Raw genomic sequence first — 15,677 nt, 5'->3', positions numbered from 1 at the left:
CATAATTTATTCAGACACCTTCAACATTTCTCACATTATCACAGTTTATTCGCTATAGTTTAAAAAATGGTAATAAAACATGATAAGAACTCAGAGTTAAACTGTGTCAGAAAAAATTCATCTTGATAATGTCAGATAACACTTAAGCAAAACATGGTCAAGGTCAAAGTGTCTGAATAATTTTTGGTCCCAATTTTTTTTTAGCAATTTTACCGAAAGTTTCTCTTTAAGGATTTTTGCTCTACATCTCTAATACTCAAGTCAAAAGTGTTTTGTTGATTCTGGAACTTCAACCTGAGTGGTCTGGGACGTTCCACATAAAGGTTATTTTTTTTCCCACAGTGGAAAAACAGCACAATTACAGATGCACAAATATATAAGTGACCATAAACCATGCAATACACTCTATCAGAAAATATGTGAAGGCAAACACTTTATGCATTTTTAAATGTGTCACACTGAAATTTATAATGCAACATTAGACATCTGAAGGAAATTATATTGTCGTCTTGAATACTGGGAATTATTGCTTGAACAGTAAAGCAAGAACATACATTAAGTATCTTTTCCACGTCACAATGTGTACGTTAGACTGTAGCCTGCCTGACAGGAGCTTTGAAGATTTACAATATTGAACACTGTTATTATACTAGACATGAAATTAATAGACAGAATTTTGTTTATTTATTTATTTTTATTTATATTATACGAGACAAGACGTCCCATTTTGGTGGCTGCATCAAATATAATTTACTAAAGTGATTTTAAATAGAAAAATCATGTTAAATAAAAGTAAAAAATGAACTATAGTGTCCTGCACCCACTAGTAGAAAAATATCAAAAATTATATCTGGTGTCTGAATAATTTTTGGTTTGACTGTATATTTTACATTTTATTAAATTTTCTAAATGTTATTTTATTATTTTTTCCCCTAAAGGGTGCATATTACTACCTTAAAGATACCTATTAGTACCCAAAATGTACATATTAGCAGGGGTGCGCACATAAATGGTACGCATACCGACATGGTTGACAGCCGTTAATGCACAATTACCATTTTAGATCGACAAACTGTAATACTGTATAAGATTTCTATTCAAACTGAATAGATAAATAAATCTAGGCTACCCGCTGCCATTTTCAAAGCACAATGCAAAACTGTGACATTTCATTTACTGATGTGCTAAACCCGGAAGCGCATATACTAACTTGCCGGCAACCCGCAAAAATAAAAGCCTGCTGATTTTAAGTTTGAAAATAATGAAAATTCATCTTTAAAATCTTTATTTTTATGCTTACTATAAAATATAAAATAAAATAAAATGTAAATAAAAATTCATTTACACTATGTGCAGTGTGAGGACCAAACCAAATCTCCAGGTTCTCTTATGAGAACCAGGCTGAAAAACGTATGTGCACTCCTGCATATTAGTACCTTTTGAAAGGGTACTGGCCCAGTGACAGCTTTTGTTTCTTTTTATTTTTTATTCAATCAGTGTTTCTAATGGTCTGCAGGACCTAGTTGGATTTCAACCCCATTAAAAATTTAATTAATTCAATTAATTCAATTCAAACTGAATTTGATCCAAAGATTAGATTCATCAGATTCATATTGATATTTTCAGCACTGTTTCCTGTCCTGAACACTTGCTTACCAGCAGGCTCAGGTCTCACAAAACGGTCTTGTCGTCCTGGGCACAAGTTGTTCAGATGGTTCATAGAGAAATATTTCCAAGATCCCCCTCCCCGACAAAAGCATCCCAAAACCAGAGCTAAGCCACATCCATTTCACCAACGTTACAAAGCTAGAGTGCTAGTGATTCTCAATCCCTAGCCAAGGATTAATGCGCATTTCAACAGCTGCCATGACAAAAGCCTGACTGAAACTGAATGACTCCAGGAACAAACCTCAACATAACCAGGCATCAGTATATCAGTCCTTACACTGGCCGAAAACCGTTTGAACAAGCATAACATAATAAGAGTCTCACATAATTGTGCCTAATTCTGCATTGTCATATCATATCCAAAGCAAAATATAATAGGCATAACTCACCTGTAATGTGGGAAACTGACTGTTTTCCATGTGAAAAGGTTTTGTTTTTTGTGAAATTACTCTTTGAATTTAATTAGAGGGTCACTCAAAAACATTTCAGTATAAAACATTGCTGGTATCTACAGCAAAACATTGACACATTTTGTTGAGATATTCTCTCTAATCGTCCAGGGCTTGCACAATTTCAAAATCCCTGGTAGCCCTTTGGGCAGGCATTCTTCAGATTTTGGTAGCCCAAAAATGAATTTAACTAGCCCAAATAAAAGATATTGTATTTTTTCTTCAAATAACAAGTCAATAGAGTAGGGGTGTTGAAAATTAAATTCATTTTGCAGATCACAAATCTCACGGTTCGGATTATATTACATTATCATATCACATTTTGAGTCACAGATCGGATCATTTTTCAGATGCTCAAAAAAAAATATGATTCTTTATTATTTAAGTAACACTTATTATTTAAAGAACAATTTACTACTTCGATATCACAGCAAAAACTAGTAGCATATAGGGATGTAACGATTCACTCAACTCACGATTCACTCAACTCACTGATTTCACAATGCAATTTTCTCACAATTTCTTTAACAAAATGAGATTCAAGACAGATTTGAAAAAAGGTGTCCTTTTGTTATTTCTCAGACCAAAAGGCTGCACATTACTTTGTGAAATTGAAAATGTCAAGCAATATACCAACTTGAAATTTTAAAACAAATCCCAAATCAAATAAATAAATAATACAAATAAAAGAAATTTCTCCATGCAAGTAAACTAAGGTTTTGCCTGTGTATTTTAATCACGATCCAAACAAAGATACTGCATACATGTTATTTAGATTGTAAAATGTTGAAATTTGAAACAAAAACAAAATGGTTTGACTTTAGCTTTGTGATACTACATACAAAATCGGAAAGAAACAAAAACAGCAGACGGGCTGAATGAGACGCAAATGTCACTCTCTGACAGCAGGTGGTGCTTAAACAGCAAGGCTGCTCCCCCTTTAAGACCGAGTGCACGGATCCAATATAAAGATGCACGTGCGATTTCTTTCTCTACTGTTTACGTTCAGTTAAGACATGAAAATACTTGCCGAGGTAGTTATTTTGAGATAATTTTGCGTGTGTGTCTGTTCAAGCGAAAGAGGAATCAATTCGGTGTTGTTGCTCTGCCTGAAACGCCGCTCTGTATGTGCGCGCTTTGAGCATGTGCGCGCGAGGACCAGGGTTGCCAGGTTTTCACAACAAAACCTGCCCAACTGCTACTCAAAACTAGCCCAATTGCATTTCGAGGGGGATCCCCCGGTAAAAAATCGCTTTTTTTGTTTTTGGTGGGGTTCCCCTGGTAAAATTCGCATTTTAGGGACTAAATATCAAGTTATTGGGGTCACTTAAACCCACGGACATGAAAATCAACCCGCGGCAGCAGTGTTAAAGTAGCCCAATTCCACGGGAAAATCACGGACTTGGCAACACTGGCGAGCACCGAACTGAATTCTTCATGCGCATGAATGGTTTAAAACACTTGAATGTTTAAATTGGTAAGACTTAGAAACACGTGTAAATGATAAACTATGATCCGTTTCACCCCTACAAGCGAGTGAACAACGCTAATCAAGGACGGGATTTTATATCACTATTCAAGATAGCCCGTCGGGCAGGGCAGTGATAGGCCTACATTTTGGTAGCCCGACTGGAAAACACAATAGCCCCGGGACGTCGGGCTAGCGATTTTGCGAGCCCTGTAGTCTAATATCAAAACACTAAAAACTGTGTTCGTACTGATGATTTAAAACAGGATTAATACTGAAAGACTTGACTTAATGTATAATTTGTTTAAAAAAAAAAAAATCATCAGATAAGCTTACAACTGATTCCAAAAGATCCAATTTCACAAGAAACTATTTTAGCACTGGAAACAGGTTTGCAAGGGCAAGATCGTCTAAGAGTACAAATCAGTTTCAGTCAGTTGCCATTCCCAGCCAACAAGCACAATCAGATTAACCCTTGATCACAGAAAAGGAAAAATCAGATAATAAAATAACAAACTCCCCCAAAGAAACAATTCATTTCAAATGGTACCTATTGAGATCAAAATGCATTGTGAAATTTCCTTTTCATTTATGTAAACATTTATTTAGCCCCAGTACAGATTATTTTTCCTGCTTATTCTGAGTGGTTGGTACAGTAAAGACTAACGTGGCTGCATTAACAGGAAAGCTTTCAGGGAAAGACAAAACAGCAAAAGGATTTACCCCCGGTTTCACAGACAAGGCTTAAGCCTAATCCCAGAGTAAAATATACGTCTGGGCTGTTTTAACTGAAGGAAACTTGCACTGACTGATCTTAAAATCTGTCAGCGCCATTGATTTGTCTCAAAATGCACATCAGTAGTGTTTTTATCTAAGGCACATTTATAAAAGCTAGGCTACTTAAATGTCCTAACTGAACTATGGCCTAATCCTGGCTTAACCTAAACTCCGTCTGTGAAACCAGGCCATAGTGTTTAAGTCCAGCCTAACTTTCTGCTTTGTTTTGCTCCAAGGTTTCAGCCTATTGATAATCAGTAAGCAGCAGGGATGGGAATAGTAAGGAAATGAACGATTCTGGCTCTGATTCAGATTCCACTTAAAGATACTGGCTCCTTAAGGATTGCATTAACAATTCTTTCAGGTTTTCTGAATGATCTCTATTTAGGAAGCAGTTTTTTTCAATTGCAAATCAATTGCATTTAGGGCCCTCAGCAGCCTGTCATTAAATGAGTTCAGAAATAAAAATACACAGAACTTCCTCTAATGCCATATTTTGCTAAGTGAACAAATGTTTTAGATCAATAATAATAATGAGAGTCCAAACAGCTGATAAAAACATCACAATAATCCACACCACTCCAGTCCATCAGTTAATGTCTTGTGAAGCCAAAAGCTGCATGTTTGTAAGAAACAAATCCATCAGTAAGATAATTTAACTTTAAACCATCACTTCTGGCCATAATAGCTCATTATCCACAATAACGCTTCCTCCGGTGAAAAGGTCCATTTCCTGTTGTCCTCTCACATCAAAATCCACCCACATATTTGTTTAGAGCTGTTTTGAACTATTTTTTGCTTGAAACGATGCTTGATCTGTGAATATTTTTCTACTGATTCACACAATATGACTTTTTTTTACTGGAAGCAGTTTATGGATTTTTATTTTATCCTTATATTTATTTTATCTTATTATAGCTGGAAGCAACGGTTTGAAGTTAAAAACATCTTAATGATGGATTTGTTTCTTATAAACACACAGCTTTTCACTTCTCAAGATGTTAACTGATGGACTGGAGTGGTGTGGATTATTGTGATGTTTTTATCAGCTGTTTGGACTCTCATTCTGACGGCACCCATTCACTGCAGAGGATCCATTGGTGAGCAAGAGATGTAATGCTAAATTTCTCCAAATCTGTTCCCATGAATGAATAAACTCATCTGCGTTTTGAATGGCCCGAGGGTAAGCAAGTTTTCAGCAAATGTTCATTTTTGGCTGAACTATTCCTTTAAGTTGGTCTGAGTGACACGATACTGGAATTTCTAACTTTAATACAATGCCTTGAATAATATAGATAATCAATACCATTTTTGATAACACATGGAAAAATTGCCACAACATTAAGGGAATAAAATAGAGTGGGGGAACTATGACGTCAGAATCCGGAAGAGTAATTCACGACGGGTTCCTTCGAGATTTTCCTATGGGGTTTTATAATTGGGTTTTTCAATTAATGAGTAAAATAAAGCTTGTAAACATAACTTGACGATGCTTTTACGTTTTGTTCTACAATGTAAATTACACACATCCATACCCAAAACACAAATTTTGAAAGAGTTATGTTCATTTTTGAAAACGTATATTTTTAATAAGTAACTAGATAAGAACATTTGGGCTGTGAGTGTGTGCAGTTTACATTGTAGAACAAAACATAAAAGTATTGTCAAGGTATGTTTACTACAAGCTTTATTTTACTCATTAATTGAAAACCCCCATTATAAAACCCCATAGGAAAATCTCGAAGGAACACGTGGTGAATTACTCTTCAGGATTCTGACGTCATAGTTCCCCCACTCTATTGGGCAGTGATTAATTAATACTCGAAAGAGTTAAACCTTGAACTTTTACTTTGGTGAAAAACTGCAGGGAAGCCTTCCAAGTTTCTGTGACAACAGGTTTATAAACGGTTCTCGTTACAAATCTAGCCAAATGCAGTAATCACACAAAAATGTTGGAAATTGCGCAAATGTAAAAATAACTGGGCAATATTTGCTTTTCTCATCTCATCTAACAATCTTAAAACCAAGTGTGAGAAGGTTTTGGGCGTTTCATCTTTACCTGTACCAACCACATCATTAAGCTAGTTTCAGGTCTCCGAAAGCAGAAAGTCTGAGAGTCAGACAGCTACTTGCCTGTGTTGGAGCGCCGTCGGATGCCGAAGTCCCAGCTGGAGGTGATGTCGACAGACTGAGAGAGATCGCAGTTCTGGCCGTCTCCTCCACTGCTGCCGTCTCCATACGATCCCCCGGACGAGCCTCCACCAGCGGACGCCGCAGACAATTGGCACTTCTCCAAATCCACGTCGTGGTCGATCAGGACCATCTCACACATCCCGGTGTCATCGCTGGTCACGTGCGACTGCCGGATGTGGGCCAGGATGATGGCGGGGTTGTCGAGGAAAGCCATTCTAAGCACCAGCCCCTCGCCCCTCTGTCGCTCTCCGGTTCTCCGTCCGGATGTGCCAACCCTCAGTCGGAGTTAGAGGCTGAAGATTCCTCAGCAATGCAGCGTCTTCTTTTCCTTCTTTTTGGGGTTATTTTCTCCTCTCCATGGTGGGACATGGATGCCTGCCTACAGGGTAACACAGACCAGATGTTTAAGCATTAAGCCACAAATATCATACAATGACTTGCGTAATACATTAACCCTATAAAGCCTACTGTATCATACTTGATATGCAAATTTCTACATGATCAAAACTTTGCTGAAAATTCTGCTGTTCACAATCTACTACATGCCTTCTGTCGTCTGATTGATAGTTTACATTTTTTAGTAAGTCAAAGGTCTTTTAGCATAGTTGTAAAAACATCCACCTTCATCTCGTTCTTAACGGTTTTTTTTGCTGTGAAATCTTTACTGATCTTTATAAAGTTAATGCAAGAATAACTTTTATATTGTTAGTATTTCAAGATGAACACTTCCTGGACTGAAGCAACTTAGGTTTACTTGATTATCCTTACATCACTTTTAGTCAAAAGTCAAAATGTGAGTATCAATGATCTTCAGGCTTTAGAAGAATGTTGATCTGTTCATCTCTCAATCATTATTGTATTGCATTGCATTATAGACCAATTTGGAGTGGGTTGCAAAAACCCGTGGTGAATTACTCTTCCGGATTCTGACGTCATAGTTCCCCCACTCTATTGGGCAGTGATTAATTAATACTCGAAAGAGTTAAACCTTGAACTTTTACTTTGGTGAAAAACTGCAGGGAAGCCTTCCAAGTTTCTGTGACAACAGGTTTATAAACGGTTCTCGTTACAAATCTAGCCAAATGCAGTAATCACACAAAAATGTTGGAAATTGCGCAAATGTAAAAATAACTGGGCAATATTTGCTTTTCTCATCTCATCTAACAATCTTAAAACCAAGTGTGAGAAGGTTTTGGGCGTTTCATCTTTACCTGTACCAACCACATCATTAAGCTAGTTTCAGGTCTCCGAAAGCAGAAAGTCTGAGAGTCAGACAGCTACTTGCCTGTGTTGGAGCGCCGTCGGATGCCGAAGTCCCAGCTGGAGGTGATGTCGACAGACTGAGAGAGATCGCAGTTCTGGCCGTCTCCTCCACTGCTGCCGTCTCCATACGATCCCCCGGACGAGCCTCCACCAGCGGACGCCGCAGACAATTGGCACTTCTCCAAATCCACGTCGTGGTCGATCAGGACCATCTCACACATCCCGGTGTCATCGCTGGTCACGTGCGACTGCCGGATGTGGGCCAGGATGATGGCGGGGTTGTCGAGGAAAGCCATTCTAAGCACCAGCCCCTCGCCCCTCTGTCGCTCTCCGGTTCTCCGTCCGGATGTGCCAACCCTCAGTCGGAGTTAGAGGCTGAAGATTCCTCAGCAATGCAGCGTCTTCTTTTCCTTCTTTTTGGGGTTATTTTCTCCTCTCCATGGTGGGACATGGATGCCTGCCTACAGGGTAACACAGACCAGATGTTTAAGCATTAAGCCACAAATATCATACAATGACTTGCGTAATACATTAACCCTATAAAGCCTACTGTATCATACTTGATATGCAAATTTCTACATGATCAAAACTTTGCTGAAAATTCTGCTGTTCACAATCTACTACATGCCTTCTGTCGTCTGATTGATAGTTTACATTTTTTAGTAAGTCAAAGGTCTTTTAGCATAGTTGTAAAAACATCCACCTTCATCTCGTTCTTAACGGTTTTTTTTGCTGTGAAATCTTTACTGATCTTTATAAAGTTAATGCAAGAATAACTTTTATATTGTTAGTATTTCAAGATGAACACTTCCTGGACTGAAGCAACTTAGGTTTACTTGATTATCCTTACATCACTTTTAGTCAAAAGTCAAAATGTGAGTATCAATGATCTTCAGGCTTTAGAAGAATGTTGATCTGTTCATCTCTCAATCATTATTGTATTGCATTGCATTATAGACCAATTTGGAGTGGGTTGCAAAGGGGTGGAAAATTTCCAGTAAATTTCCGGAAACTTTACAAAAATCCCTGTGGCCTCATTTATCAACAGTGCATACGCACAGATGTGTGCGTAATAAGTGCGTAAGAACAGTTTCACGCAAAGTGTGGGATCTACCAACTTGTACTTATACGTAGAAATGTGTGTAAATATAAGCACACCTCTGAGCATGCTTACGCAGAGAATCTAGTGGTAGAATAGCGACACTACATATAAAAAGCATTTAAGAGTGTCACCGTATGCATTAAGCAATCCACATATGTCCTGTGTTTCCATTAATTATAAAACACTCAATTTATAATTTGTCTGGTTTTAAACAGACAAGTTGCGTAATTGGTGTCAAACCCTATAAAAGACAGCTGTGACAAATGTTTGTCTCAGTACAATGGCTTATCTTGCGTTATTGGAAGACTTGGCAAACAATGCGCTCCGCAGAGAACGCGTGTTCAAAGACCGCGCTGAGAGTGAGAGCACAGAATGGCTTCTCAGTCGGTACCGCTTTCTTTGCCATGATTTCGGGGAGGACACATACATTCATGTGATTTATAAAGGGAGGTGTTGTCACCATATATTGTTCATTAAAGGCGTTTCCAAATGCAAATGACCATGAACGTGTTACTTACGCACATGTGGGATTTATCAACAATGATTGCTTACTAGGGCTGTCAAAATGACTGAAAAACTAAATTCGAATTTTGAACGGCTTGGTTTCAGTTTTGACGTAAACAACATCTTCTCCACACTGATGCTCTCGTTTTCTGCAATATACTGAATGAACAACGTAGCAGCGTCGCATCTAGTGGGTTCAACTGGATAGGCTAACAAAAACATTAAAATGCAATCAATGACACATTCATCGTCATCGCATCTCGTGCACCACTGATAAGGCTGCCTGATGGCTGACGCAGACCTTAAATTGTGGATGAGGATTGTATCTATCTATCTATCTACCTACCTGTCTGTCTGTCTATCTATCTATCTATCTATCTACCTGTCTGTCTGTCTATATATCTATCCATCCATCCATCCATTTTTTTGACACACAACAAGTGGTAGTCTGTTACAAATGACACTGTATAGGCTATAGAATATTTTCTACACTTTTACAGTTTTTCTCAATTGCTTTGGCACATTTTTCGAAACAAGAAATTCCAATCTGATGTGAACAAGAAGCTAATTGTTCAGAGATCTGAACTTATTGTTTCGGGAAAAAAAAGTTTCATTCGAGAATTGAGCCAAGGCAATTGAGAAAAACTGTAATAGGCTGTTTAATGACAGTGTGACAACTTACCCCATATGGTTTGACAAACATACCTCGCTATAGGATGTGTGGCGTGTTAAACGAATTGTATCTTTTTTTTTTTCCTGGACAGCAACAGTGCAATGTTCAAGTGCTAATTAGCTTCTTTTTTTTGTATTCAAGACCGTATAGATAGATGGACTTTTAAAACCACATTGATAAATATTCGCCGGAGGTAAAAATGTGACGTGCGAATCTGTGTGTTAATAAATTGTTATTAATAAAATGTATTGACATGGACAGCAATGTCATTGTAAAACTTTGCCTGAGCCTCGTCCAGACTCTGGACCTATATGTATGTAATTGTGAGCACAGATGCACATTTGCAGACCCCAGGTGGGCGGAGCCGACTGTCTGCACACTGTTGTGCAACACAGGAGGAGCTGCTGTGCTCGAGACGCACACAGGAATCCACACGGATATTCTCACAACCCATTACATCTGCTGTAGATCATCCAGAAGAGCGATGTGCGTTTAACAACCTGTCCGTGTTATTCCACAGCTCACCAACAGGAAGAAAGAACACTGGAAAGCCAGTGGTTTATAGCAGCTTATATGCATCCCATTTTTATCCCTAATTGATTTTCTACTCAAGGATGGAAATCAAATAGAGGGGGATTTTCTGAAGTTTTGCAGAAGCTTCCACTGGACTGCATGGTTTAACAGTGTGAAAAAAACATTGCAACGAGGTAAATGATGAACAGTAACAGCATCAAAGTGCACTAGACTGTTGCTGATTCTGGAAATCAGTGGATCGTTTTATTAAAGCACTTTTTTGTTTTCGCGCACTCGGGACTCTTGCGCATCCGTCATTTTCATTGCACTGATTCAGGACGGCATCAAAATCTCTCTTAAGCGGATTTTTAAAAAGTCAGAGCTCTTTGAGTCAGAGGATGGAGGAGCAGAGTCATCTGATGCAGACCCTGGGCGGCGTGACCCTCACCGGACACCCGGTGGCTTTACCGGTGCCTCATGACGGAACCGACGCGAGAAACAAGCAGGACATCGGAGACATTCTGCATCAGATCATGACCATCACCGACCAGAGCCTGGACGAGGCTCAGGCTAAGTTAGTGTTACAATGACTCTTTACATTGCTGTCCATGTTAGTGCAATTTATTAATAACAATAAGGTGTATTTACTCCGGCAAATATTTATCAGTGTGGTTTTAAACGTCCATTTCTACAGCCTTGACAAAAAAAAAAAAACTATTTAGCACTTGCACATTTGCTGTCCAGGAAAAAAATATAATATTAATTTAACACGCCACACATCCGATATCGGGGCACGTTGTCACAATGTAACATTAAACAGCTTATTATAGGCTTTTCAGGGAAATGTGAACAGCAACACAATTATGAAAAAAAAAAAAAAAACTCGGTAAAATGCAAAAATGTAAAAGGTAACATGCAACAATATTTTAAAAATAAATTATAATATTGTAATAATAATAATAAAATAATATTGCAAAATATGAAAAAAATAAAATAATATAATATGAATATATAATATTAAATATTACAAACATATTTAAAAATACAAATAAAATATTTTAAAAATATTTTTAAATAAACCAAACAAATGAACAATACATGAAACAGCAAAAAAAGATATAAAAGGTAACATGCAAAAATATTTGAAATAAAATATAATATTATAATATATTAAATAATATTACAAAAATATTTAAAAAATAAATACTTATAAATATATTTTAAATATTTTAAAAAGTATATAAAATATGGCCTACAGAAATGTTAAATTATAAAGCATACCCTGATCTGAAAAATAGTCAGTGTTTATTTAGAACAAACAAAAACATTATTTGCTTTATTATTATTAAACATTATTTGCATTATTAATTCAGTTATGTCATGTGTTGTATGTTGTCCCAACAGTTGGTGTTTAATTATTATTAACAATGTAGAAAATATTTTTTGGCCTATATAGTGTCATTTGTTGCAGACTACCACTTTTGTATAAATCAAGACACTATGCACCATAATACATTTACCACATTGGTGTTGTTTTAACCATAACGATATGGTTTTATATAAACATATGCCATTAAAACAATAAAAGAAAAGTACTCTATAAATGCACATGAAACATGACGTTGGTTTCCTAACGAGAAACACTGGTTGATCTTGCATGGTGCTGTGAGGTGCAATCAAGGGGAATCAAGATGATACATTTAGTAGCACAGCAGAGGAACTTTGAATGCAAAACACTGTGTTAATGGTGTGTATGAATGATCAGTTATTCTGTATCCTTCCTGTTTTTTCTTGAAAGAAAGCATGGGCTGAACTGTCACAGAATGAAACCGGCTCTGTTCAGCGTGCTCTGTGAAATCAAAGAGAAAACAGGTAAGTGCTCCTTTATGCCCCACACAATACGCTGCCATAATACACCTGCACGGATGATGCTCTTCAATACAGCCCGCTGTTGCATTCACAATAGCCACCAGCAGTCCTGCAGAAGCTCACGTTTATTACAGACAATAGTGTGTTTTACACTGACAGATGCTTCCTTACCAAAGTGTGAATGAGCTGTTTGTGGTGTTTTCTGATGACGTATTTTGTAAAGGTGTGGTTGATAACTTTAGTACTTCTCAGCAAATATGCAGTGTGATTAACAGAGCACTCTATGCAGTGTTCAGCCACTTATTGATGTAAGCATAGCAGAAACACAGAAGTTCAGAAATGTGCATCTCAGTATATGCTGCAGCCATCAGAATTGAATATACAAGACATTTCACAATATTTAGGCCAACATGCTGTTATGAGAATATCAGATTATACAGAGATATGATTATTATATTAAATAAAAAAAAATCACCTGATTTTAAAGAGACATGTCAGGTATTTTGGTATAGTTTTTTTTTTTTTGGAAGTTGTCAACATGCTTTGAGAGAAAAACACATACATTTGCATACGTTGTGCTGTAATTATTTTTGCAGATGTGTAATTGAATTGTGTAACTGAGATGCAATCTCAATTCAAACCCTTCTTATTTATAAATGACAACGATTTAGCTATATTATTTAAAAAAACATCTTTATCTTAAACTTATTTGTTTAGAAATGAATTCATTCAAATTAATAAATATTTGTATGTAAAAACTTTAAAATAAATATTACACATTAGTAATCTTTCAGTCATTTTTTCCCTTAGTGAAAAGTGATGGTTTTTCTTTATGTGAACCTTAAAATGATTTAAGCTAAATATTTGATGTACAATTTTAATTATTTTAATGAATTTTACAATTATTGTTTTTTTTTTAGGCTGGAACAAAAAACAACAACATTTAGTCAGAACTAAATTACACCTTATTTTATTTAGTAGCCTAATGATCATGTTTGTAAATCTGAAATAAATATTTTTGTTCAGAATCATGATCTCTATTGTAAGTCATCAATTTATGCTGAATTGTGCAGCTTATGTCAGAAAATGTCAGGCCTGGAAAGGTCAAATAAGTAAAATCAGTCATGGAAAAGTCAGATAGATAGAGTGTATATATATATATATATATATATATATATATATATATATACACACACATGTATGCTCAGCTTGATAATATTTCATTGGCTTGACATTGCTTTCTAATTAAACTATTGCTTTGTAATTAATCAAATGTCTTGAAAAGTCATGGAAATTCATTGGCTCTGTGGAGCAAGTGGTTGTGTAAATGTAGTATAAAACATTACATTACATCATGACAGTGCACTCTAGTGCCAGTGCAGTAAACATTCAAACATTGCCATGGTAGCAAGTAACTCCCCTTTACAACTCAGCATGCTGAATACATTGCATGCATATTTGTAAATATGCGTCTCTCATTCTGCAAAATCAATTGTCAGCTTTAAATACAGCAAAGCAATTGCATTTGATTCATTTGGTTGATTTACAGACGTGCTTTATATTAAGTAAGCACTTCTGAAGTCTGCTGGGGGCATTTAAGCATTGACGCAATCTTACAGAGCTAATGAGTGAAATCAATCAGGCTGAATATTATATATCTATTAGGACAATAACATTTAATTAGAAGAGACTATAAAATATAACAGAAGTTAAATAAATATCAACATAAATATTGATGCTGTTGTGTTACCAAGAGAGATCATATTCATACAGAAAGTGGTTTTAAGGCATGACAAAGCAGATATCGTCCTCTTTTGGAAGGCCAAACAAACTAGTTTTGTTTTCACAACGAAACACAGCGCCTTCACGACATCAAGAGCTTGTAACACTCCAAAGAGAAAGGAAAAATTGAAATCGCATCATATGACCCTTTAAAATAATAGTTACAGGTTTATTGAACGCTAAAGCAGTAGTTGCAACAAGAACTCTGCATTTTTTGAAAGGAACAGTGAAGCAAATGAAAATTCGCTGAAAATGTATTCACTTTCAGGCCATCCAAGATGTAGATGAGTTTGTTTCTTCATCAAATTTGGAGAAATGTAGCATTGCATCAATTGCTCAGCAATGGATGCTCTGCAGTGAATGGGTGCCGTCAGAACGAGAGTCCGAACAGCTGATAAAAACATCACAATAATCCACAAGTAATCCACACCACACCAGTCCATCAATTAACATCTTGTGATCTTGTTACATGATCACCATTTTAATATTTATAATATACTGGAATTATGAAGTGTGTTTCAAGGTATTAGAAAACTATGAACGTCTAAAAAGTGACCTAAATATAATTGCAGACATGCATCTGAAATATCCATCTGTTTACCCATATAGTACACATTCCGTGTGCATTTGCTGCTGTTCGTGTTCGTTTTTACTATAGCAGCAAGTTGTGCAATTAACTGGGCTGCACAGTGGTTAAGATGCGCTTGACTGTGGTGGGTGGATCATTACACTCTCTCTGCCCAGGCGGCTTGCGTTCAGCTTGCTTACCCTGTAGGCTGTAGAGGACTGTCAGAGACGGGCGGCATGGATCAGTGGCCTGGAAAATGGACATGAGAATGGAGCATAATTGATTTAAATCCCCGGCGTTCCTTCCCTGCTTATGTACTTCTATGTCGGTGTAGAACTAAAAGCACAATGTACGTTTCTTGAGCAAATGTTTACTGCGCTTGGTGAGTAGTGGAGCCAAAAGCATTCAGCTAATGTTAGTGCATTTTGAGTGTGCACGTTGTCTTTTATGAAGAAAAATAGCAAAAAACTTTACAAGCAAAACAAAAAGAAATGCATTAGATCCACACTGTAAAAAATGACCGTGAATTTAACGGTAAAAGACTGTAAAAATGCTACAGTAAAAACCTGTTAAATGGTTAACGGTAAATTCCCCTACTATATACGGTGAAAAACTGTATTCGACATTACATGTATTGGACATTAATTTTACGGTAGTATACCGTATTTGGAAGTGAAAAAGACCGTATAATTTACAGTGAATAACCGTAAATTGACATTCCCAGAATTATATATAGAAAAAAATCGTTTTTTTTCTTATCAGTTTTGTATATTAGCGTTGTGTGTTACACCTAATGTTGTTAAATGAATGTTTATTGCATTATTTCAGTTTCATGTGTGTTACCATGA

General features: G+C 36.6%; 2 protein-coding genes across 2 annotated transcripts in view; one reads left to right on the top strand and one right to left on the bottom strand.

Moving 5' to 3' along the window:
• LOC107654292 (target of rapamycin complex 2 subunit MAPKAP1-like) overlaps window positions 1–6,933 on the bottom strand; it is a 46,606-nt gene extending 39,673 nt beyond the window's left edge. Inside the window, exon 1 of the mRNA XM_016441317.1 lies at window positions 6,496–6,933. Coding sequence (XP_016296803.1) covers window positions 6,496–6,769 — 274 coding nt within the window. The 5' untranslated portion in view covers window positions 6,770–6,933. The remainder of the gene's footprint in view (window positions 1–6,495) is intronic.
• A 3,653-nt stretch (window positions 6,934–10,586) lies between these two features.
• Window positions 10,587–15,677, top strand: part of LOC107654303 (pre-B-cell leukemia transcription factor 3-like) — a 53,543-nt gene continuing 48,452 nt past the window's right edge. The window contains exons 1-2 of the mRNA XM_016441327.1: window positions 10,587–11,184; window positions 12,409–12,482. Of these exons, the coding sequence (XP_016296813.1) occupies window positions 11,009–11,184; window positions 12,409–12,482 (250 nt within the window). The 5' untranslated portion in view covers window positions 10,587–11,008. The remainder of the gene's footprint in view (window positions 11,185–12,408; window positions 12,483–15,677) is intronic.

Source organism: Sinocyclocheilus anshuiensis, unplaced genomic scaffold (genome assembly GCF_001515605.1).
Source record: "Sinocyclocheilus anshuiensis isolate Anshui unplaced genomic scaffold, SAMN03320099.WGS_v1.1 scaffold163, whole genome shotgun sequence".
Lineage (NCBI taxonomy): Eukaryota > Metazoa > Chordata > Actinopteri > Cypriniformes > Cyprinidae > Sinocyclocheilus > Sinocyclocheilus anshuiensis.
Note: the sequence above shows the minus strand (reverse complement) of the source record. Positions and strands in the feature narration are given on the sequence as shown.